Source organism: Bufo gargarizans, chromosome 4 (assembly GCF_014858855.1).
Source record: "Bufo gargarizans isolate SCDJY-AF-19 chromosome 4, ASM1485885v1, whole genome shotgun sequence".
NCBI lineage: Eukaryota > Metazoa > Chordata > Amphibia > Anura > Bufonidae > Bufo > Bufo gargarizans.
This window is the reverse complement of record NC_058083.1, coordinates 187,551,467-187,575,545: the sequence shown is the minus strand read 5'-3', so window position 1 is coordinate 187,575,545 and position 24,079 is coordinate 187,551,467. Positions and strand designations below refer to the sequence as shown.

The 24,079-nt window shown below is 40.1% G+C and overlaps 1 protein-coding gene across 1 annotated transcript in view; it reads left to right on the top strand.

The window, feature by feature from the left end:
* Positions 1-24,079, top strand: part of MCF2L2 (MCF.2 cell line derived transforming sequence-like 2) — a 508,793-nt gene that overhangs the window by 444,853 nt on the left and 39,861 nt on the right. Inside the window, exons 25-28 of the mRNA XM_044288562.1 lie at positions 2,952-3,021; positions 3,574-3,671; positions 13,398-13,493; positions 18,315-18,401. Of these exons, the coding sequence (XP_044144497.1) occupies positions 2,952-3,021; positions 3,574-3,671; positions 13,398-13,493; positions 18,315-18,401 (351 nt within the window). The remainder of the gene's footprint in view (positions 1-2,951; positions 3,022-3,573; positions 3,672-13,397; positions 13,494-18,314; positions 18,402-24,079) is intronic.

Here is a 24,079-nt window from a genome sequence, read left to right as displayed (position 1 = left end):
ATGCTCCCATATAACCCAGTGGTGTCTAAGTTTGATCACCAGTGGAAAAAAGGAGCACATACCATATGTCCCAGGAATGGAAACTTTGACCTGGCGCGTTTCTCTGAACCGTTCTCTGGGGCCAGTTCATCAGGGGACCACATATAACACAAAAAAACTCCACAAAGCAAACAATACAAAAATGGAGGCAATGATATATGTGCGAATCAGATTAAACTATTGTAATAGTGCCCAAATGATAATGGTCAATCTCATAGCCAAAAAGAATAACAAATCCCACAAATTTGGGACCAAATATAATGAATCTGCATCACACCCAACAGTGTCCACAAAGCTGGTACTAATAAGCCCCTTTTAAAGCATACCGCAGATCATTTAAATACTGTTATATAAATAGATTGGCACTCACAAATGCAAGGTTCACGCAGATTCAATAAAAAATTAAAATTAAAATTTATTTCACTAAAATTCCATATACATAAAAACTTGCACAGTATGTATTGGCCAATATTCAATTGCTGAAAATTAACTGATTCAGAAGAATTATACAAAAAATTATCAACCTAGACGGTTCTTAGAACGGCTTCATAAATCAAATCAGAGGCTCTTATACAATAACTCTGGTTAAATCCAAACATGCATATCCTGGTTATGAAACTGAAGATTCTTCAAACATTATACTAGATAGGTCAGTTGTGCAGGCATAATACATCAATAGCTGCGTCTTTTTAAAACAAACAAAACCAAAGTAGCTGGATGACTTTCAAATAGCTACACAATTCCATTGTGAGAGCTTGATAAAGCAAACATTTGGTAAGAACTTGATGAAACAGAAGTTCAGTATACACACTTGTTTAAGCGGCCATTATTAGATATTCGTGGTTGTTTAGCGATCAAAAATTTGCATGATGTATTTATGCAAACTTTCTGATCCCAAAAATTTGGTATAGACACACTGAAGCAACGTTCATGAGGTACCCACGATTATTCGGCCTTACGATTCAATTCGTATATTCCAAGGCATCCGAATTACCACTTGGTGTTGGCGTGTGTTGCATTAATTTACTGGGGGTGGGGAAGGGGGTGGTAGGTTTTCATATGTTTACTTATCTATAAAATGATATAACAAACTAATAGCAAAGACAGGTGCACTCTGCGGTCTCACTAAACCCTCAAACTGATTTTAAAATTGAGAGATTAGTCAACATGTCCTACGGTGTAGGACATGTCTAAGCCCGGGCACCACGCCAAGGTTTCTCAAGTAGCCCGGGACCTAACACTCTCCTACCTGAGCCGTTTGGGCAATACCAGGAGCCAGTGGGCAAATTACAGGAGAATGAGGCCGACTCACAAACAACTCACCAGTTACCTCCAGCATGTAACCATGCTTGCAATGGGAGGAGGGAGGAGTCTGCAATTCCCACTTAAGACTGGCTGATATGGCCAAGGCCTGACAGGTGCACCTAAATGTGGCCTGTAGATGGAAAACAGGCACATTTAAATTGGAGTTTATACACCTCCAAGAATCTCTATATATACCAACTGAAAAGAATGGTGTGGTATTAGCAGGAGATGCTCAAACCCACATGCAGTCGTGCATATATATATAGGGGAGCAAATCCTGCACTTGTGGCCCGTTGCTAATAACCATCCCCAGCTAAAATGCATACAGTGGAGGATGCCCACAGTGAACCACAAGTACCACGATAGACATCCTACACAAGGTAGCAATTATGTGGATGTGATAATCAATATAACAATATAACAAACTAATAGCAAAGACAGGTGCACTCTGCGGTCTTACTAAACCCTCAAACTGATTTTAAAATTGAGAGATTAGTCAACATGTCCTACGGTGTAGGACATGTCTAAGCCCGGGCACCACGCCAAGGTTTCTCATATATATAGAGATTCTTGGAGGTGTATAAACTCCAATATAAATGTGCCTGTTTTCCATCTACAGGCCACATTTAGATGCACCTGTGAGGCCTGGGCCATATCAGCCAGTCTTAAGTGGGACTTGCAGACTCCTCCCTCCTCCCATTGCAAGCATGGTTACATGCTGGAGGTAACTGGTGAGCTGTTTGTGAGTCGGCCTCATGCTCCTGTAATTTGCCCACTGGCTCCTGGTATTGCCCATACGGCTCAGGTAGGAGAGTGTTAGGTCCCGGGCTACTTGAGAAACCTTGGCGTGGTGCCTGGGCTTAGACATGTCCTACACCGTAGGACATGTTGACTAATCTCTCAATTTTAAAATCAGTTTGAGGGTTTAGTAAGACCGCAGAGTGCACCTGTCTTTGCTATTAGTTTGTTATATTGTTATATTAATTATCACATCCACATAATTGCTACCTTGTGTAGGATGTCTATCGTGGTACTTGTGGTTCGCTGCGGGCATCCTCCACTGTATGCATTTTTGCTGGGGATCGTCATTAGCAACGGGCCACAAGTGCAGGATTTGCTCCTCTATATATATATATATATATATATATATATATATATATACACGACTGCATGTGGGTTTGAGCATCTCCTGCTAATACCACGCCATTCTTTTCAGTTGGTTATCTATAAAATGAATTAAAAGTACAAAGTGGATTGTATCAAATAGATTTATTTTGATATGACCTTATATACCCAATGTGAATTTGTAACATTATTTTTGTCAAAAAGAGAGATAATGAAAAATGAAAGGTGGGCTATGGGCAACTAAAGGCAGTTTTCCTTAGCGCCCGTTTTGATAAATGTGTCTTATTATTCTTTTAATGTGTACATACACAACTATGATTAGATTGATTTGTATATGTATTAATAAAAATGACAACATTTTATGTGTGTTCACACCATAAAAATACAGCTTGCTGTTTTTTGTATTTAAAACCAAATCGTCATTTTTCAATAAAGAAACATTTGCCAAGAATGATAAATATCCAATTCATTGTGTTTTGTAGAGGCAAGCCAATTACACCAGAGGATAACAGAGAGTGTGTACCATGCTCCTATGAATTCTAACATTGGCAGGTAAGATGCAATGTATTTGTCATATCACAGGCTTCTTATAAGGCTTAAAGGGGTTTTCCAGTAAAAGAGATTATTTTATTACGTGCCCATAGCATGGCACTGAATCCAAAGATTTGTACTTACCTGCTCCACGCCGCTCCGGTCCTCCACGCTGCCCCTGTTGTCTGCATCTTTTGGCACCATTCCAGCCAACGACTGGCTTCTGCAGTGACTGATGAACGTGATCTCACTGGCCTTCAAAGACATGAGAGCACAGCACTCTCCGATCTGCGGAGGTTTTGGGAGTTGGACCCCCACTTATCCGATATTAATGACCTATCCTAAGGATTGGTCATTAGTATAAAACACATTCGGAAAACCCCTTTAAAATTTTAGATGGACATTGCCCCATTTAATAGCTTTGGTTTCCTGCTTGAGCCAAAGGATTGTTTATTTAATAAATTGTTTAAATTCATGAATCATTGCCGTTTTATTTAGATATAATTGTATTTTGCTTGATTGAATAGATCAATGTTAGAATGATTTATTGTCCTGTTCTGCTTTATTAAAAAGGCCAAATAAAACGTCATTAAACAATCAAAACAAGGCAGAATCCGCCAACAATAATAACAAGAACAGAACTTCAAGTCCAGTTGGGAGACAAGCGAAAGGTAAGAGTTTCTGGATACTTCTTGATGACCTAACTTTAACTGAAGAGAAAATAAACCCATCATCATAATCCATCACTTTGTTTTATATTGACTTTTACGATAAGAAGTTTAAATGCATTATACATTGTTGTGCAGCGTAGTGGGGATGATTACAGATCTCTCAGAGTTCTGCAGTGCAGTGTGAATTATAGAAAAAGAAACAAATGTACTAAGAGGCAGAAACACGGAAACACGAAAGTTGTGGAAAAAAACAGGAAGTTTGTTTTAAACCAACAGAAGCTAAAAGGTTAGTGGTTCATGATCCTATGACCACATTCTTTTACTTCTTTTATACATAATTATAAAAAAAGTTTAAATTCTTTCTCTGAAATTGAGCAGTCAAGTCTTCTTACCAATAGTAAAATGATATGCCATAATATATTGCAAAATAATGATGGAAGTTTGAGTTTTACAATTGAGACTATTGTAATAGACTATGGGTACACATTTTAGGTACAGACCTACAGACGTGGACAAAATTGTTGGTACCCTTTGGTCAATGAAAGAAAAAGTCACAATGGTCACAGAAATAACTTTAATCTGACAAAAGTAATAATAAATTAAAATTCTATAAATGTTAACCAATGAAAGTCAGACATTGTTTTTCAACCATGCTTCAACAGAATTATGTAAAAAAATAAACTCATGAAACAGGCATGGACAAAAATGATGGTACCCCTAACTTAATATTTTGTTGCGCAACCTTTTGAGGCAATCACTGCAATCAAACGCTTCCTGTAACTGTCAATGAGACATCTGCACCTCTCAGCAGGTATTTTGGCCCACTCCTCATGAGCAAACTGCTCCAGTTGTGTCCGGTTTGAAGGGTGCCTTTTCCAGACTGCATGTTTCAGCTCCTTCCAAAGATGCTCAATAGGATTGAGGTCAGGGCTCATAGAAGGCCACTTTAGAATAGTCCAATTTTTTCCTCTTAGCCATTCTTGGGTGTTTTTAGCGGTGTGTTTTGGGTCATTGTCCTGTTGCAAGACCCATGACCTGCGACTGAGACCAAGCTTTCTGACACTGGCTAGTACATTTCTCTCTAGAATTCCTTGATAGTCTTGAGATTTCATTGTACCCTGCACAGATTCAAGACACCCTGTGCCAGACGCAGCAAAGCAGCCCCAGAACATAACAGAGCCTCCTCCATGTTTCACAGTAGGGACAGTGTTCTTTTCTTGATATGCTTCATTTTTTCGTCTGTGAACATACAGCTGATGTGCCTTGGCAAAAACTTCGATTTTTGTCTCATCTGTCCACAGGACATTCTCCCAGAAGCTTTGTGGCTTGTCAACATGTAGTTTGGCATATTCCAGTCTTGCTTTTTTATGATTCGTTTTCAACAATGGTGTCCTCCTTGGTCGTCTCCCATGTAGTCCACTTTGGCTCAAACAACGACGGATGGTGCGATCTGACACTGATGTTCCTTGAGCATGAAGTTCACCTTGAATCTCTTTAGAAGTCTTTCTAGGCTCTTTTGTTACCATTCGGATTATCCGTCTCTTAGATTTGTCATCAATTTTCCTCCTGCGGCCACGTCCAGGGAGGTTGGCTACAGTCCCATGGATCTTAAACTTATGAATAATATGTGCAACTGTACTCACAGGAACATCTAGTTGCTTGGAGATGGTCTTATAGCCTTTACCTTTAACATGCTTGTCTATAATTTTCTTTCTGATCTCTTGAGACAGCTCTTTCCTTTGCTTCCTCTGGTCCATGTCGAGTGTGGTACACACCATATCACCAAACAACACAGTGATTACCTGGAGCCATATATATAGGCCCAATGGCTGATTACAAGGTTGTAGACACCTGTGATGCTAATTAGTGGACACACCTTGAATTAACATGTCCCTTTGGTCACATTATGTTCTGTGTTTTCTAGGGGTACCATCATTTTTGTCCATGCCTGTTTCATGAGTTTATTTTTTTACATAATTCTGTTGAAGCATGGTTGAAAAACAATGTCTGACTTTCATTGGTTAACATTTATAGAATTTTAATTTATTATTACTTTTGTCAGATTAAAGTTATTTCTGTGACCATTGTGACTTTTTCTTTCATTGACCAAAGGGTACCAACAATTTTGTCCACGTCTGTATATGAGGCACATACCAATCTGTAATATAGACTTTTTTCAAATTCTCATTTTACACATGGGCAAATTGTGTGAATAAGACATTTTGAGACTAAGGCATCATTCACACATACGTGGATTTTAATGGACCACAGTCCGTGAAAACCCGTCCTGCCGTCCTGCTGAGTGCAGGAGTGCACGGCGCCATTGGTTGCTATGACGCCGTGCGCTTTGTGCTGCCGCTGTACAGTAATACACTCATATGATCTATATGAGTGTAGTACTGTACGGCGGCGGCACAAAGCGCAAGGCGTCATAGCAACCAATGACACCGTGCGCTCGTGCACTAAGCAGGATGGCAGGACGGGTGTTCACAGGCCGTGGTCTGTGAAAATCCACGTATGTTTGAATGAGGCTTATTATGGAAAGAGGCATGGAAGGACAATTTTCTTTCTTAGGGTACTTTCATACATAGCTTTTGCTGGCATTTTTCTGCACTTTTGGATTTTTTATGTCTTTTTTTGCCCCTGTGTTTTTTGCAGCCTTTTTGGCGTGAAAACAAAAACTGCTCCCAATGTTATTTGAAAGTCTATGGCAGTGGTGGCGAACCTATGGCACGGGTGCTAGAGACGGCAATCAGGGCCCTCTCTGTGGGCACCCATGCCCTGGAAAAAGTCTATGGTGTACCAATATGCCTTAGACTTTTTCTGCCATTCATCAGTGCAGGACGCACTATGAACAGCTCAGGCAGCACACTGAATATAGACATGCTATAACAGCTAAATGATAAACTACATGGAAGATATATTGTATTGGACTGTAGTATTCAGGATACCGTGTGGGCACTTTGCAATAAATAAGTGGGGGAACCTTTTTTTGTTACTGGTATATTTGTTGATTAGGTGACTCTATTTGTCTCTCTGGCTTCTTTAAAAAAAAATGCAGCATGCTGTAGCCATTGGCGTGTTTTAGGTGTTTTGACATCACCTTCTGTGTAGGAGAAAAGCGGCATGAAGCAAATACTTGTGATAAGACACACTGCTTGCAAAACATGCCAGGAAAACCACCACAAAAAAATGCAGCAGAAACCCTAGGTGGGCAAAAAAATTTAAGCAGTTATTCTGACCTTTATGGCATGACTGGGCTGTAAATATTGAGGGTTTTACACTATTTAGGAAAGACAGGGTCAATAGAAAAGGCAGTGGCGTGTGCAGAGGCATACATAGAAATCATTGGGCCCCATAGCAAGAATTGAAATTGGGCCCCCATGCCTGTTCCAAATCCCTCCCACTATGCACCCTGGCTCCTCTCACTACTCTGCCTAACTTCTCTCCTACCCCACCTCATGCAGCAGTATTTTGTTTTACAAAATGGCAGTACTCACGCCGGAACCCAACAGACCCATTATAGTGAATGGGATCTGGTAGGTTCCGGCGGTGTTCAGCATATTTTGACAAGAATATGGGGCATTACATGATGTAATACCACCCAACTTTCCTGCTGTCCAGCATGACACATGCGCAGAGACATGAGAACAGTTTGAGGAAGTGAGTACCCCCCTTCCCCCATCCTCTGTGTCATGCAGGACAGCTGGGAGACACTGACATTACTTGCTATCCTGCATGACACATGTGCAGAGACAGGAGTCCCTGGGAAAGCTGGGTGAACCCCTCTCCCCTGTCTTTCCATGTCCTTAATATCTTCATTTATGCCTTGCAGGATAGCAGGAAATCTGAGGGACATCACATGATGTAATAGCACCCAGCTTTTCTGCTGTCCTGCATGGCACATGTGGAGAGACATGAGAATAGTCTGAGAAAGCTGAGTAACACAACTTCCATTACAACTTCCATCAGGCGTGGTGGAGCTAGCAGGAGGGAGGCGGAGCTAGCAGATGGTAGGTGGGGCTAGAAGGCCGGAGGTCGGGCTAGCAGACAGGTGACAGGAAGATAGACAGGGCAGGGACTCTCCTCCACTGCGAGCCCCCCTTCCTCACGAACCCCATAGCAGCTGCATGGTCTGTCTATATGGTAGGTATGCCACTGGGTGTATGCCTGTATGTCAGGAGTGATCTGAAGACAAGTGTGAAAGAGGCAATTGTGGGTGAGGATGGTGAGGATATGGAAACCTTATGGGTGGAAGTTCAAAGGGATATAAACGCTGAAAAAATAAAAAATAATACTTGGTGTAATCTATAGACCCCCTAACATCACAGAGGAGATGGAAGCTCAACTGTATAACCAAATAGAGCGGGCTGCACAGGCTGGTACAGTGGTCGTAATGGGAGATTTTAACTTCCCAGACATTAACTGGGGTCACGGTTCTGCCTCAACTGCAAAGGGGAGAAGATTCCTCAACTTGCTGCAGGACCACTTTATGGGCCAGTTTGTAGAAGCTCCCACTAGGGGCAATGCTCTGTTGGATCTGATAATTTTTAATGATGCAGAGCTTGTTGGAAATGTTACTGTTCGAGAAGCACCAGGTAATAGTGACCACAATATAATTATATTCCCCCTAAACTATAAGAAGCAAACTCTGTCAGGCAGAGCAAAGACACTGAATTTCAAAAAGGCTAATTTCCCTGGGCTGAGGGCAGCATTTCAGGGCATAGACTGGGTGCAGCTACTGTCACATAATAATACTGAGGATAAATGGGAGAAACTTAAATCCACATTGAGTAATTGCACTAAAGAAGTGTATTTGTTTAGGTAAAAAATATAAACGGCTAAAATTAAACCCCCCATGGCTTACAGCTAATGTAAAAAGGGCAATAAAAGACAAAAAAGGGCATTTAAAAAATACAACTCTGAGGGGTCAGCTGTAGCTTTTGAAGATTACAAAGGGCTTAATAAAATCTGTAAAAAGAAGATAAAAATGAGCAAAAATACAAAATGAACAGCAGGTGGCAAAAGAGAGCAAAACAAATCCCCAAAAATTATTTAAATATATAAATGCTAAAAAACCAAGGTCCGAGCATGTAGGTCTCCTAAATAATGGTAAAGGGGGATTAGTCACTGAAGATAATAAAAAGGCAGAGTTACTGAATGTTTTTTTTTAGCTCTGTATATACAAAAGAAGAGAAAGGAGCTGATATCTGTGGTGCTGGGGCTGTTAGTACATCCAGTAATATACTCAATTGGCTAATTGTAGATATGGTCCAAGATAAGTTAAATAAGGTAAATATGAACAAGGCTCTGGGTCCAGATGGATTACACCTACGAGTGCTTAAAGAGTTCAGTTCAGTCATTGCTGTGCTCCTGTTTATAATTTTTAAAGATTATTTTCATACTGGTACAGTGCCAAGAGATTGACGCAAGGCAAATGTGGTGCCCATATTCAAAAAAGGATCTAAGTCCTTGACAGGTAATTATAGACCAGTTAGTTTAACTTCTGTTGTGGGAAAAATGTTTGACAGACTCTTAAGGTACTATATACAGGAGTATGTGACTGTAAATAATATTATAAGTGATAACCAACATGGGTTTACCAAGGACAGAAGTTGTCAGACTAACCTGATTTGTTTTTATGAGGAGGTGAGTAGTAGCCTGGACAGAGGGGCACCTGTGGATGTAATGTTTAGGGATTTCACAAAGGCTTGTGATACTGTTCCTCATAGACGTTTTATAGGTGAAGTAAGGTCTATAGGCTTGGAAAGTATAGTTTGTAATTGGATTGAAAATTGGCTAAAGGACAGTGTACAGAGAGTTGTGGTCAATAATTCCTATTATGCAGTTCAGTTCTGGGCACCAGTCCATATAAAAGACACACTGCAGCAGGAAAAAGTAAAGAGGAGAGCGACCTAACTGATAAGGGGCATGTCGTAGTTTTATTCCAGCCGCCTCTCGGCATGTTTGCTGTGCTGCCCCCGGAACCCCGGCCCGCCCCCCATCATAGTCAATGGGACCGGAGCAGACCTCCGGTGGCACGCGTGCACTAGAGGCAGCACGGATCCGGCAGGCTGTTAACAGGAACAGCCTGCCAGAGAAGGCTGCCGCTAGTGTGAAAGTAGCCTAAATCAGAGCATTGCACATTATACTAATCAATACAGCATTCTTCTGTGGGCATCTTTATAGGTATGGGTTATAGGTATAGGTCTATTAGGAGAACAGTAGTCACACTGTTGTGCCAACTCTAACACTATTATGAAGATTACCTTTTCAGATATCATATTCCCCTCATAGCAGCAGAAAATGGACAATGAATTGCCTATCTATATAGAATGTCCCATTTCTGTTTCTGCTACAGAAGGCCAGTATTTTGTATTTAAAGGGGTTTTCCAAGTTATTATTTTATTCTTTGTATGTTTGTCTAAACAAAACAAATGAATTTTCAGTTGACTTACTTGTTCCATAGGGAGCGAGTAGTCCTGCCTCTGTGCATGGAACGTCACTGATGTGCAATCTGTGGGCTGAGCTTGTTTGAGCGACAATCCACACCCTGGTTAATGGGCATCCTCAAAGAGGCTGAGATTGAATGAACAGTGCTTGCCAGCTGCCAATGTGTACCAGTCATAGTCATGTGTAGCGCACACCAGTGCCAATGTCCAATATGTGGGTGGAGCTTGTCAGAGTGAGAAGCCACACCCACTGTACTTTATTGTTTCCTGAATGTGGAATAGCTTAGCATTATCTTTCACAACCTGATGAGCAGAAGGGAAATTACAATCAAACCCAGCAGGGTGGGAGGTAATGGTTTATTGGGCTAGAATAGGTGAAACCGTGCCTGTATAAATGAAGGATTTAAATGGCCAGGAGAGAAAACAGAAGAAAAAAATGTCTGTGTGAGGCCGGTAACCATTGTGAAGAGCTGCAGTATAAGAAGGTCAATATGTTTCTTTGTGTCAGCTAAGAGCAGTAAGGCTGACGGTGGGAGTAAATAACTATCGACATTATTGTGAAAAGAGAACCATGACAGGGCAGGGGTAGGGAAAAGACTTACCTGACACCCAAAAATATTCATGAGAAGAACATCATAGATTGTAGTTATACTGCCCCACAGATCTGGAACTGCATGTAAACAAAAGGGCCAGAGCAGTACTAGGTAAGTGTGTAAATAGCATTTTTTTTTTTTTTATTAAGACTTACTTATCTAATGTATAAATTCCTAACAATCAGGTTTGCATTGTGTTTTTTTTTTCTAGAACTTGGATAACCCCTTTAATTTTCAATTAAGTAGTAGTGCCAAAATGAAAAAGAAAAAACTAAAATTCAAAAACAAATGCTTTCTATGAATACAGAGTATAAAAAATACCCCTTTCTGAAGTGTCTCTTTAAATGTCAGAAATGTAAAGTAATGGAATCAGCACCCACAGGAATTGTTAATGGCAGAAAAAGATTAAGAAAGAGTTGGACATTTTTCATGATTTAAACACATACAGGGTTTGGCCTCACAGAATAGAATATGATCCCATCAGAAGATCTAAATACACAGCTCATGTACGGAGTTTCAATGCCCTAGTATGCATGACCCCTGAATGATATTAAAGGAATTGTCAGTTTTTTTTATATTGATGACCTAAATATAAAAAATTGAGATGTCTGTAATTTTTATGGTAGGTACACTTCAACTGTGAGACAGAATCAAAAAAACAATCCAGAAAATCACATTGTATGATTTTTAAATAATTAATTAGCATTTCATTGCATGAAATAAGTATTTGATCACCTACCAACCAGCAAGAATTCTGTTTTTCTTTAAAAAGCCCTCCTACTCTGCACTCATTATCTTAGTAGCTTGTTACCTGTATAAAAAACACCTGTCCACACACTTAATCAATCACACTCCAACCTCTCCAACCATGGCCAAGACCAAAGAGCTGTCTAAGGACACCAGGGACAAAACTGTAGACCTCCACAAGGCTGGGATGGGGTACAGGACTATAGGCAAGCAGATTGGTGAGAAGGCAACAACTGTTGGCGCAGTTATTAGAAAATGGAAACACAAGATTACTGTCAATCTTCCTCGGTCTGGGGCTCCATGCAAGGTCTTGCCTCATGGGGTAAGGATGATTCTGAAAAAGGTCAGGAATCAGCTAGAACTACACAGGAGGACCTGGTCAATTACCTGAAGAGAGCTGGAGCCAAAGATTATCGTTGGTAACACACTATGCCACCATGGATTAAAATCCTGCAGGGCACAGAAGGTCACACCAGCACATGTCCAGGCCCATTTCAAGTTCGCCAATGGCCATCTGAATGATCCAGAGGAATCATGGGAGAAGGTTATGTGGTCAGATGAGACCAAAATAGAACTTTTTGGTATCAACTCGACTCGCCACGTCCCAACCGTGAAGCATGGGGGTGGAAACATCATACTTTGGGGGGAGTTTTTCTGCAAAGGGGACAGACCTGGGTTTCCAGACCTGAACCCAATCGAAAATCTTTGGAGGGAACTGAAACTCAATGTAGCCCAGCAACAGACCCGAAACCTGAAAGATCTAGAGAAGATCTGTATGGAGGAGTGGGCCAAAATACCTGCTGCAGTGTGTGCAAACTACAGGATACATCTGACATCTGTAATTGCAAACAAAGGTTTCTGTACCAAATATTACGTTCTGTTTTTCTATTGTATCAAATACTTATTTGATTCAATAAAATGCTAATTTATTATTTAAAAATCATACATTGTGATTTTCTGGATTCTTCCCTTTTAGATTCTATCTCTCCCAGATTAATGTGTACCTACGATAAAAATTGCAGACCTTTCCATTCTTTGTAGGTGGAAAAACTTGCAAAATTGCCAATTCCACAGTGTTTTTTTTTTACTATGTATGTAAAAGTGGGTCGGTATCTGCATTTAGGAGTGTGCCCCGGCCCGTGGCTCAACTCCGTTTCCAATCCAAAGCTCGCGCTCCACTAGAGAACCTAGTGACATCACTGTATGAGCTACGGGTGGCTGGATGTGCCAAACTTCCATCGCGTTTCGGATAGATCGCTGTCCTTCGTCAGGGATTCTGTTTGGTACTACTAGATACCGTCTATATATACTCTTGTCTGCATTGATTTAACTCTTCCTTTGCCGATTCACTGAAGGCCTTAGTTGGGTACAGCAGGTAGTGTGGTACTACTGCAATACCTCTGCAACATATAGTTAATCATAGTGTGACATGGGAACGAGCGTCAGTGCTATTATCATTACTATATATATTGAATTCTCAGTTTTTCTGTATCAAGATGTAATAATAAAAAGTAAAAACTCTGGTCCTTAGAAAGTCAGATACCTAACACACAGCAGATTCCAATGTTTCACTATTTATTCAACAAAAATGAAGCCAAAATGGAAAAGCCATGTGTGAAAAACTAATTTTCTATATAACTTTATCAGTCTCTTCCACTTCTGGAGTAATTTTGCCTCACTCTTCTTTACAACATTGCTTCAGTTCACTGAGGTTTGTTCATTTATGAAGAGCTCTCTTAAGGCTCCACCACAGCATGTACATTCAACCGTTTCTGATAGATGAACCACTTTTCATAATTTTAAGTTTGATGGGAATTTTCTCTGCTGATAGAAAGTGAGGCCCATTACCATCCTTTCCCTTGTGTGCTTGCTGGTTATCCTAACTAACCTCACTCCCCTCCAGCTTTACTGCTTTCCCTCTCCCTCTTTCCTAGCTGATAATCCTGCCAGTCATAATCTTGAGCGCTCAGCGCTTGCTAGAAAAAGGTTCACATTGCAGGGTCTTTCGAACCGCAGGACTCCACCCAAAGGTAACCTGAGCATTTGCACTTTGTGGTGTCTTGTCCTCCACAAGCTCATGAACGTGTTCCATCAGCATTCACTTTTCATCTTCTTGTCTTCTCATTATTTATGTCCAAGTCACTAATCAAGTATGCACTGTAACCACTATAGCATAACCATTACACTGCATGTGTGTCTATAACTGCTTTTTTATCCGCAGCAGAGTCAATTGTTCCTATGTCTAAGGCCTACATAGGTCACAGAAAATATAAGCCCTATAATAGAAATAAGTGGTTGTCACGCAGCATCAGGTACCTGACCAGGACATCAAAATAATAGCTGAAACTAGTATGAAAAGACTTCACATGAAGAGATCTCAGGATTATGCATTTTCCGGTGTCTTTTTTTTAAGGAAATGCAATTCAAAGGGCATCTGTCAGCTAAGTTCACATGCAAGAGGTCATCCAGTTTCATAGGTACAAATCTGCTGACCGGTGCCCTTTAATATACAGTGACATGAGATGTAGATAGCTTTTAGGTAACATATTATTGTCTAGATACGTTAATTTTAACATTTGCAAACAAAATTAAGTTTCTCAAATAAATTTACCTGGAGTGCACTAGCAAATTGATAAAATTACCCTAAAGGGGTTATCCAAGACTAAACTTTTTTAACAGACCTCTTCAGAGTGGCTGGACCAGTGTTAGGGTTCATACTTACCTTGTCCCCTTGATGGATTCTGGCTGCATCACTCCATGGCCGCCTTCAAAGGCCCCGGGTTTCTGGGAATCAACATCCTGCAGCGGTGACCTGTCACCCACACGGTACATTATTAGTTCACATGATGCCCAGGATATTGATACCCAGCGACCCAGAACCTGTGGAGGCGGCTGTGGAGCAATGCAGCTGGAATCCAGCAGAGGGACCAGGTTAGTATGAACCCCAACGTGGGTCCAGCCACTCTGAAGTGGACTGTTAAAAAGTTTAGTCTAGGATAACCCTTTTAATGACGAAGGAAGGGCACACAGAGACACAGTCGTGTTCCAGATGCTTTTATTGCTATCTCTGTGATACAGTACTTCTGTCTGTCTAAACAATACAATAATAGAAATGTACCATTTTTAAAAGAAAGGTTTATCATTACTCCAACCATGTTCCAAAATATCAAAAAAAATTCTAAGTATATCTGACATATAAAAATCAGCAGGTAGGAGTTTTGTAGTGCCCGCTTGCCATAAGTGGTAAAAAGCTCACAGTACATCAGATGTAACCATAGGCCCCATTTACCTGACGGGGGTCAAAAGGAGTGTCCTTACATGATACTTCGATATGCTTATTTTTTATGCTGTATGGAATAGTATACTTTTTAATAGTGAGGCATCCGGTAAAATAACATATGAGAGTATGTTGACAAAAATAATCCTTTGGTATATGTACCCACTAAATAGATAAGATTCTCCAAGTCTCATGTACATGGTCCACAAATTGATCTGCATTGTGGATTTTGAAATCTGCAGAATGTCAGTTGTTTGTGTGGACTTTCAGTTCAGATTTGGAATGTATTGGGTGATATCTGGGGTAAATCCCCATCAAAATCTGTGGAAAAATCTGCAAGTAACACATGCAGATTTTGGTGCCAATTTGGTGTGGAAATGCATGAAAATCTGCATGGAAAATCGACATAAACAACACTGCTATGTGCATGTAATAATAAGGTAAACATCAATTATTTTTCATAATTATGCAAATTTTTAGGGCCACAGATCTGAGCTGAACCTTGATTTATTTTTTTATTTTTTTACACAGCACACCAAATCCCCTACATAGACATAGGTGTAAAAGATAACATGGAGCCTATCTGCAGACACCACTAAAAGGAGCATTGGAGTATATTGCCTACTGACTCAAGTGGTGGTTGCTGGCTGTTAGCTTTTACATCTATGTCCACGCAGGATTTTTGAAGCTGTGTATTACAATAATGGAGGGCCAACTTCTATAGAGATACAATGAAAATAGTATTCAATATTTAGGTTAAATGCTTAAGTGACTAAGTAGGCATTTCCTGTGCCTCATAAGACACTAGGATGCAGAGACCAGGTAAGTGTTGGAATGGCATCAGACGCTGATTTGTGAGTATTGCTTGTTTTATTTTGTAACTCAGTTCTGCCATTTTTCTGAATTTGTTTTTCCAATGAACAAATCATTTAATAGATATTTTCTTGCCATTTCTGTGCTTAGAGATTGCTGCCTTGGGCTACCTACAGTATGTACAATATGTTCAAGTTAACACTTGCTGTCATCATCAATGTTGCTATATTTCTTGTACTACATAATTTCTCTGATACCAACTTGAGTAAAGCGAATGCAAATATATGGCCTAACTGAAAAAAATACTAGAGATTAAATTGCTCATAAGAAAATATTGTAAAATAACGAGAATGTAAGTACCGTATTTTTCACCCTATAAGACGCACTTATTCATAAGACACACCTAGGTTTTAGAGGAGGGGACGATAAGAAAAAAATATTTTTAATTAGACCTAAAGGTCAGACCACCAATCAGACCCCCAATGTTAATCAGCCCTCAGCTAACAGCCCCAATCAGACTCCCAATGTTAATAAGACACCAACAAGATCTCAGATCAGACCCCCAATCAGGCCTCAGCTCAGACCCCAATTTTAATGACCCCCAATCAGACCTCAGATAAGAGCCCCATGCCTCTCATCAGCCCCCAGCAGTCTCATATCAGCCCCAGCAGCCCACATTGCCTCTTATATTATCCCCCAGCAGCCCCCAATGCCTTTCATATTATCCCTCATTGCCCCAGATCAGCCCCAGCAGCTCCATATTGTCTCATATCATCCCCCAGCAGCCCCATATTGCCTCATGTTTTATAAAATAAAAAAACCACTTACCTCTCCTGCTCCTGGACACCGCCGCTCCTCACCGCCCGCAACCTTCTTCCTCCTGCTGTCACAGAGCGCCCTCACGCTGTGCACAGCCACTGCACAGCAGACATCTGAGGACCAGGAAGCAGTGAGTAAAGACCTTCACTGATTCTTGGTCCTCCGGTACTAATGAACGCTTCCTTAATGGAAGCGCTCATTAGTATTCGCCCCATAAGACGCAGGGGAATTTGGGGGGGAAAATGCGTCTTATGGGGTGAAAAATGCGGTATATCAAAAGAGGATACTCTATAAAATAGCAAATTACATGACTGGAACAAGCAAGTGAACACCAAGGTTATGCAGTTCTAACGAATGTATTCAGCAAAACATAGATCACGGCAATAATATTTTGAAACAAAACCTTGTAATCTGTAAAATGCTAAGTGTGCCAGAGTTAACCACTAGAATTAGCCAAGCCAATTCTGGCCTTAAGAACATGAATAATGTTTTTGACCTCTTTGCATTTCAGGGATCATAACATTCTTTTTTTCTGTTTGATCTATCGTACCTTTATAAAGGTCTTGTTTTGTTTTTTTGTAGAATGAGTTGTACTTATTTAGTTGCCATGTTTTAGTACATATAATTTAGTGTTTCATTTATATTTATTTTTTATTTTGACAAAAATGCAGGAAAAAAAACAATTGTACACTTTTTTAAAGTTATTTTTATTTTATGGCAAAAAAGAGTAGAGTTATAAGTTACAAATACACCCATTAGTACCTACAGTACTTGTACTCAGTGTTATTGAAGCCCAGTTCGTTTCACCCCATACATACAAAAATGGGGTATTTTAGGTGCTAAAGTGATGTTGACTGGTTACAATCAAGAAACAGATATAGCAGACACCACCACCATAAACAATAGGTATCCTGACACGACCACAATGCCACTGTGGGCAGGACCACTTTTCCAAAGATATCTAGAATTTACAAAATGTGATCAATTGTTCAGAAAAGACACAATAGCATTCAAAATATGTAGAAGATTTGCTTATATGAAGAAGCCAAGATGATGGTTGATATTGCGGAGCATAGATGTGATCTAGAAGCCGCATCTAGGTCACACCTTTTCGGGCTGGCTATTCCACTCCCTAGGCAGAGACATTGGAGGGATTTTTTTAGGGACGGGTTTAAGTCTGATTTTATTGGAATGGAACGTTAAGTAAATAATAAATAATAGCAAATAGTGCAACCATGTGCAGTTCTTGGCCGTGTGGCACACACCGCTGCGTGCACAGATACCCCAACAACGTGAATAAGCCCTTTAGTCCCATTGAAAAGACTTTTATGCAGTCTAAATGATTTCTTGTGTTTGAGCTAAACATCTAGAAAATGTACCGGTATATTGCTACTTGATAACAGTGGTAGCAAAAATCAAATAATAGATGTACAAACACCAGCCACATGACACTGAGCTCCCAAGCAGAGGATACAAATTGATTTCTTTGAAAGGGCAACCTATAATACTCATAAACAAATTAGATTTAGACTTTGTACTCCTAAAACAGATGGCAGTTAAATGATTGTTTTTCAGTCTTTTCTAGCTACTGTTATAAAACAAATATATTTTATTGACTTGTATTAATAGACCAGTGTCTCAGCTGAGTGTGGAATAGTGGGAGGAATTATAGCTAATAGGACTTTTTTAATATTGAAATCCACATCCAGGTGTTGTGCATATCAAAGTGAACTACAGCCCTCCGTCTAGCAGCCCAGTAAAGCAAATTGTAGGGCTGTTGCCAGGGTGGACCTTGCCTTGATGAACATCATTGTCCTTCACTTTCACATTGACAGTTAACATCCTGCATCTGTTTGTCCATGTTACGTGAAGCTTTATCTACTTTATTTACCTACTGTATTTTGACAAATTCTTGCTATACATCTGTGTCCATCAGAGTCAGAATCTAAGGAGAAAGAAGTTGCTCGTCGCTTTTCATTAGCTTCTTCTATCAGTTCAACAGCTATTAAAGTTCCAGCTCGCACAAAAGGTAGTAAACATAAGCCTTTGCATCCATTCTAATATCTACAAATATACTGCTCTTTTATAGTTGTGCCTGTGCCTCTTCCAATGGCTTTCTGTTATGTTATGTGTCATAGCACTGAAATTGATCAGAAGGGTTCAAAATGTGTAGCTGCAGTTCAGTGAATGCACATTCTTTAAAAGGGACCTCCTTCCATGTACACTGACATTAATGTATACCTTTCTGAGTGTATGGCATTCAAACTACCTAAAGACATTTACCAGTTGCCATTTCAGTGCTAGATGCTTGGTATTGCTCTGAATGGTTGAACAATAACGTGGCCGATCAGAGCTGTAGCGTTGAGAATTTGTGTCATTCATAATTAGGATAACGTTATATACAGAATACAACCTGGGTGAGTGCTACTTTTTCACTTTGTTAAGTTGATAATAAGTATTCACAGTGAGAGCTGTCCATTATATTTACACACATATATATATATATATATATATATATATATATACACAGTATAGTATATATACGAATGAAAAATAGAGCAGCACTCCAGTAAAGTGAAAAAAGAAAGCTGTTTATTCACCCAGTGGTGACGCAACATTTTGGCTCCAACATGAAACCTCTCTCATGTTGGAGCCGAAACGTCGCGTCACCACTGGGTGAATAAACAGCTTTCTTTTTTCACTTTACTGGAGTGCTGCTCTATTTTTCCATTCATATTATCCTGGGACGCTATTCCCACTGGAGCTTGCACCCGATTTCCAAACTTTAAAGTTTGTGCTGCCATTTATTACATTTTATACATAGATTGATATATATATATATATATATATATATATATATATCAAAGACCTTTGGGATGAACCAGAACATAAATTGATAGCCAAGTCCTCAACATCAGTGTTTGACCTTTACAAATGCTCTTCTGAGTGAATGAGCAAAAATTCCCAGAAGATTGGGAACTGATTTAGCTGCAAGCAGGGACCAATTAATAATACATATGGCTTTACTAATACTATTATTTCTTTGTAAGCGCCATTAGTTCCATAGTGCTGTGCATCAAGAAGGAGTTAAACATATACAATTTAAAAATACAAATATGATAAACACTAAACTAATAAAAGACTGGTACAGAGAGAGAGAGAGGACTCTGCCCATGAGAGCTTACAATCTATAAGGGAAGGGGCAAGAACACAGTAGGTGAAAAGTAAGGTAAAAGTGGCTCATCTGGCTGTGTGGTGGCAGCATGCTTATTGCAGGTGGTAGGCTTTCCTTAAGAAGTGTATTTTCAGAGTATGGGGGATGCACGTGAGAAATCTTGTAGTCGATTGTGTGAAAAACAGACAAGAGAAGAACAAAGAAGAAGGTTGTGCGGGGATCAGAGATTACATGTGGGGATATATCGGGAAAGCAGATGAAAGATGTGGAGTAGACTAATTGTGAATGGCGTTACATGTTGTGGTTATTAGTTTAAACTGGATTTGCTGGGTAATGGAGTCAGTGAAGGGATTGGCAGAGGGGAGCAGCAGAGGAGAACCGAGGGTAGAGATGGAGTAACCTGGCGGAGGCCGCAGAGGAAGATGTTGCAGTAGTTCAGACAGGACATTACAAAGCCATGCACTAGCATTTTGTAGCATTTTGAAGATTAGGGCAGAATCAAATATTATCCCCAGGCAGCAAACCTGTGAGACCAGAGAAAGCATGGTGTTATTAACTGTAATGGATAGGTCAGGAAGGGGGTGGAGTAACATGGGAGAAAGATGTTGAATTCAGTTTTCTCCATGTTGAGTTTAAGGAAGCGGGAGGAGAAGAATGAAGATATAGCGATAGAGTGGGATGTTATAAAAGCTCCCGTGTGTGTAATGTCCTGATGTCCCAATACTTCTGTCTATATAGTGTACGTACCTCTTCAAAGTATAAGAGAAAAGCTAAGAACTGCTGATTTCGATATGACAAAGATGCCGACTGATTACCAGACCATGTTACTCATTACAATATAAAAACTTTTTTTTCCTTCCAATACGTTGCCTTATCCTGAAGTGCAGCAAGTCCTAAATGTGAAGCGGGTCGTATTCACAAACAGACAATATATTTCAGTGGACGGCGCAGTCTCTACCAGTAACCACTTCCTCACAGAGTCATCCAACTTTATACACACGGGTAAAACATTGATTCCCACACACGTCTTCTCACCACTAAGAGCCCTGTGGAATGCCAAAAACCGCACTGATAGCAAAGTATTGTGGTCACTATTCACACACACTTGCACAGGTTGTACTCACAGGTATAAAAGAAAACGCAGGCACATCAGTCTGAGTATTCGTTTTTCTATTCCTCTTGTACTTTGCACCCTTTAGTCACCGCAGCAAAGGAAGTGTGCTCCAAATAGTGAAGTCCTGTAGGCAATTCTACCGTATAAATATTTATTATACTCAAAAGCATAGATATAAATCACGTAAAACCAGCCAAATGTTCATGCCCGATGCGGGTTTTGCTCCAAATGGAGGGCGGGCATACGCCCCTGATAAGGCATTTGGAATGAAACCTGGGTAATAGAAGTCTATGAGCTGCAAAACAGATCCGTCCCGTTTCCATTATGCAGGGGAGTCCTCTCCTGCCTCTAAAGGCATTTGGTTATGCATTCCGTCATAGAATTGCGTTATGGTCCGTGGTAACAGAATCCATAACGCAATTCTGCTTTTACCGACATACGAAGTGCGAACGAATTTCAAAATATTTCTCGACCACATTTTTATGCTTCACAAACATTATCACTTTGTTCTGTAAACTGTAGGAATGATGTGAAATGAAGCAAAATGTTATACCTAGGTTAGCAGTAAAGCTTCAGTAACGGTTATTTATTATACATAATTTTGCTTACATACGTATTCCTAAATAATTAACAGATCATATATCTTAAACATCTTAAAGAGGACCTGAAATGTTTCAGTCTAGTAAGAATCCTCGGCTGTCCATATATAGTTGAAATTAAAAGTATGTGAACCCTTTGGAATGATATGGATTTCTGACCAAATTGGTCATAAAATGTGATCTGATCTTCATCTAAGTCACAACAATAGACAATCACAGTCTACTTAAACTAATAACACACAAAGAATTAAATGTTACCATGTTTTTATTGAACACACCATGTAAACATTCACAGTGCAGGTGGAAAAAGTATGAGAACCCCTAGACTAATGACATCTCCAAGAGCTAATCGGAGTGACGTGTCAGCCAACTGGAGTCCAATCAGTGAGATGAGATTGGAGGTGTTGGTTACAGCTGCCCTGCCCTATAAAAAAAGCACACCAGTTCTGGGTTTGCTTTTCACAAGAAGCATTGCCTGATGTGAATGATGTCTCGCACAAAAGAGCTCTCAGAAGACCTACGATTAAGAATTGTTAACTTGCATAAAGCTGGAAAGGGTTATAAAAGTATCTCCAAAAGCCTTGTTGTTCATCAGTCCACGGTAAGACAAATTGTCTATAAATGAAGAAAGTTCAGCACTGCTGCTACTCTCCCTAGGAGTGGCCATCCTGTAAAGATGACTGCAAGAGCACAGCGCAGACTGCTCAATGAGGTGAAGAAGAATCCTAGAGTGTCAGCTAAAGACTTACAAAAGTCTCTGGCATATGCTAACATCCCTGTTAGCGAATCTACGATATGTAAAACACTAAACAAGAATGGATTTCATGGGAGGATACCACAGAGGAAGCCACTTGATAATTAATATTCATAAATAGGCGCGAGTCGTCTAGTGATGACTCCGCCTATTTATGCCTAAATCATATATAAATACCTAACTAGCTAGGTTATGTTAACTAGCTAACTACCTCTGTTACCTATACACTCCACTGAACTACACTATGGCTATTGCTGCGGCACCTACTACAACAAAAGACTACACACTGTGCTTAAATAAAAGGTATTTATTAACACACTATACGTAACAGTCTAATATTTGCTTATAATTATATATATCTATATCAATGAAATATGCTTGGTGAATAAAGCCTTTTTTTACTTTCTTACAACCTGGATGTGCTGCGGAATTTCTTATTTTTATATCAATGAAATAGATATATTTATAGCAGCACACAGCAATATAAGTAAACACACTATAACAACACACTAATACGGTTCTAACTACACTAACACAGTCCCAAATACTCCCCAGAATTTAACTACAATTACAATATCAGTAAGGGGTAAACACAATTGTGGTACTGCTGTGGTACTGGTCAGAGACAATAATTCAAGTCTAATTATACGCTAGATCTATATATATTTATAGATCAATGGTTATAAATATATATATATATATATATATATATATATATATTCATATAGACGCACACACCACAATCCAAACCTTTCTACACTAGACAATTCCCAATTCCACCCCACACTCTAATACACTTACATACATTCCTTAGCAGCCCAACCCAACCTAGCTCTAAGCTATCCCTATGGGAGTCAAAGGGTTAACACACCATCAGCTGCTGCTGGGGTAAGCAGGCAGCAGTGAAGGGGTAGGATTGCAGGGCAGCTAAAGGGGTAACTGGGTTGCCTCTAGGGTACATGCTCATCAGGGATTAATGCTGAGGCATGAGGTCAGCAGCGAGGGGTTAGGGGATGGTTGGTACTCAGCCATCTTCAGGAGCATGTGGCCGCATGTGGCCTCTCTTCCTTCAGGGAGCTGTTCCCATCCCATGTGTCTCTGATTGTAGTCCAGATGCAAGAGACTGCCCCTTTGTCTTGCTTGAGCTAATATAGCCACAAAAGCAGACCCCCTCCTTCAACAGGAGGGTGATGACATCATCGTAGGCGTGTGATGGAATGCTTGAACTGAATCAGTTGCCCCCCCCCCCCCCCCGAGGCTAGCTCAGGAATCAAAAGACTTCCTGCCCAAGGTGTAAATGAGAGCATCCCCCCAGATGCCACAACATAGCACCTCACACGCCTACGTCATAACAGAACCAGGCTGATCAATATATATATATATATATATATATATATATATATACACATATACACACTACACAACCTGGGGATCATATCAGTATATACATATATATCCACCCAACCTGGGGGCACTTAGGTACTGGGCCCACATTTAGGTATATACATCCATATAGATGTTTGGGGCACATCTACCTGCATGTACATATACACAATATAATTCTGGGGCATAAATGGGCAGTAATAAGCCCACCTGCCTATGGATATATTATACATAGAGATGTATGCTGACGAGGGGGCATACATACATCTCCATGTATACACCCATACTACCTGGACCGGCCCATGCAAAAGGGCCAATATACATGCATATATGTAAGGGCATATATACATATATATTTAAATCCAACACTTCCCTCAACACCACTGATGTCCAAAAAAAACATTGCTGCACATTTTCAGTTTTCAGTTTGCACAAGAGCACCTGGATGTTCCGCAGCAGTACTGGCAAAATATTCTGTGGATAGATGAAACCAAAGTTGAGTTGTTTCGAAGAAACACACAACACTATGTGTGGAGAAAAAGAGGCACAGCACACCAACATCAAAACCTCATCCCAACTGTGAAGTATGGTGGTGGGGGCATCATGGTTTGGGGCTGCTTTGCTGCGTCAGGGACTGGACGGATTGCTATCATCAAAGGAAAAATTAATTCCCAAGTTTATC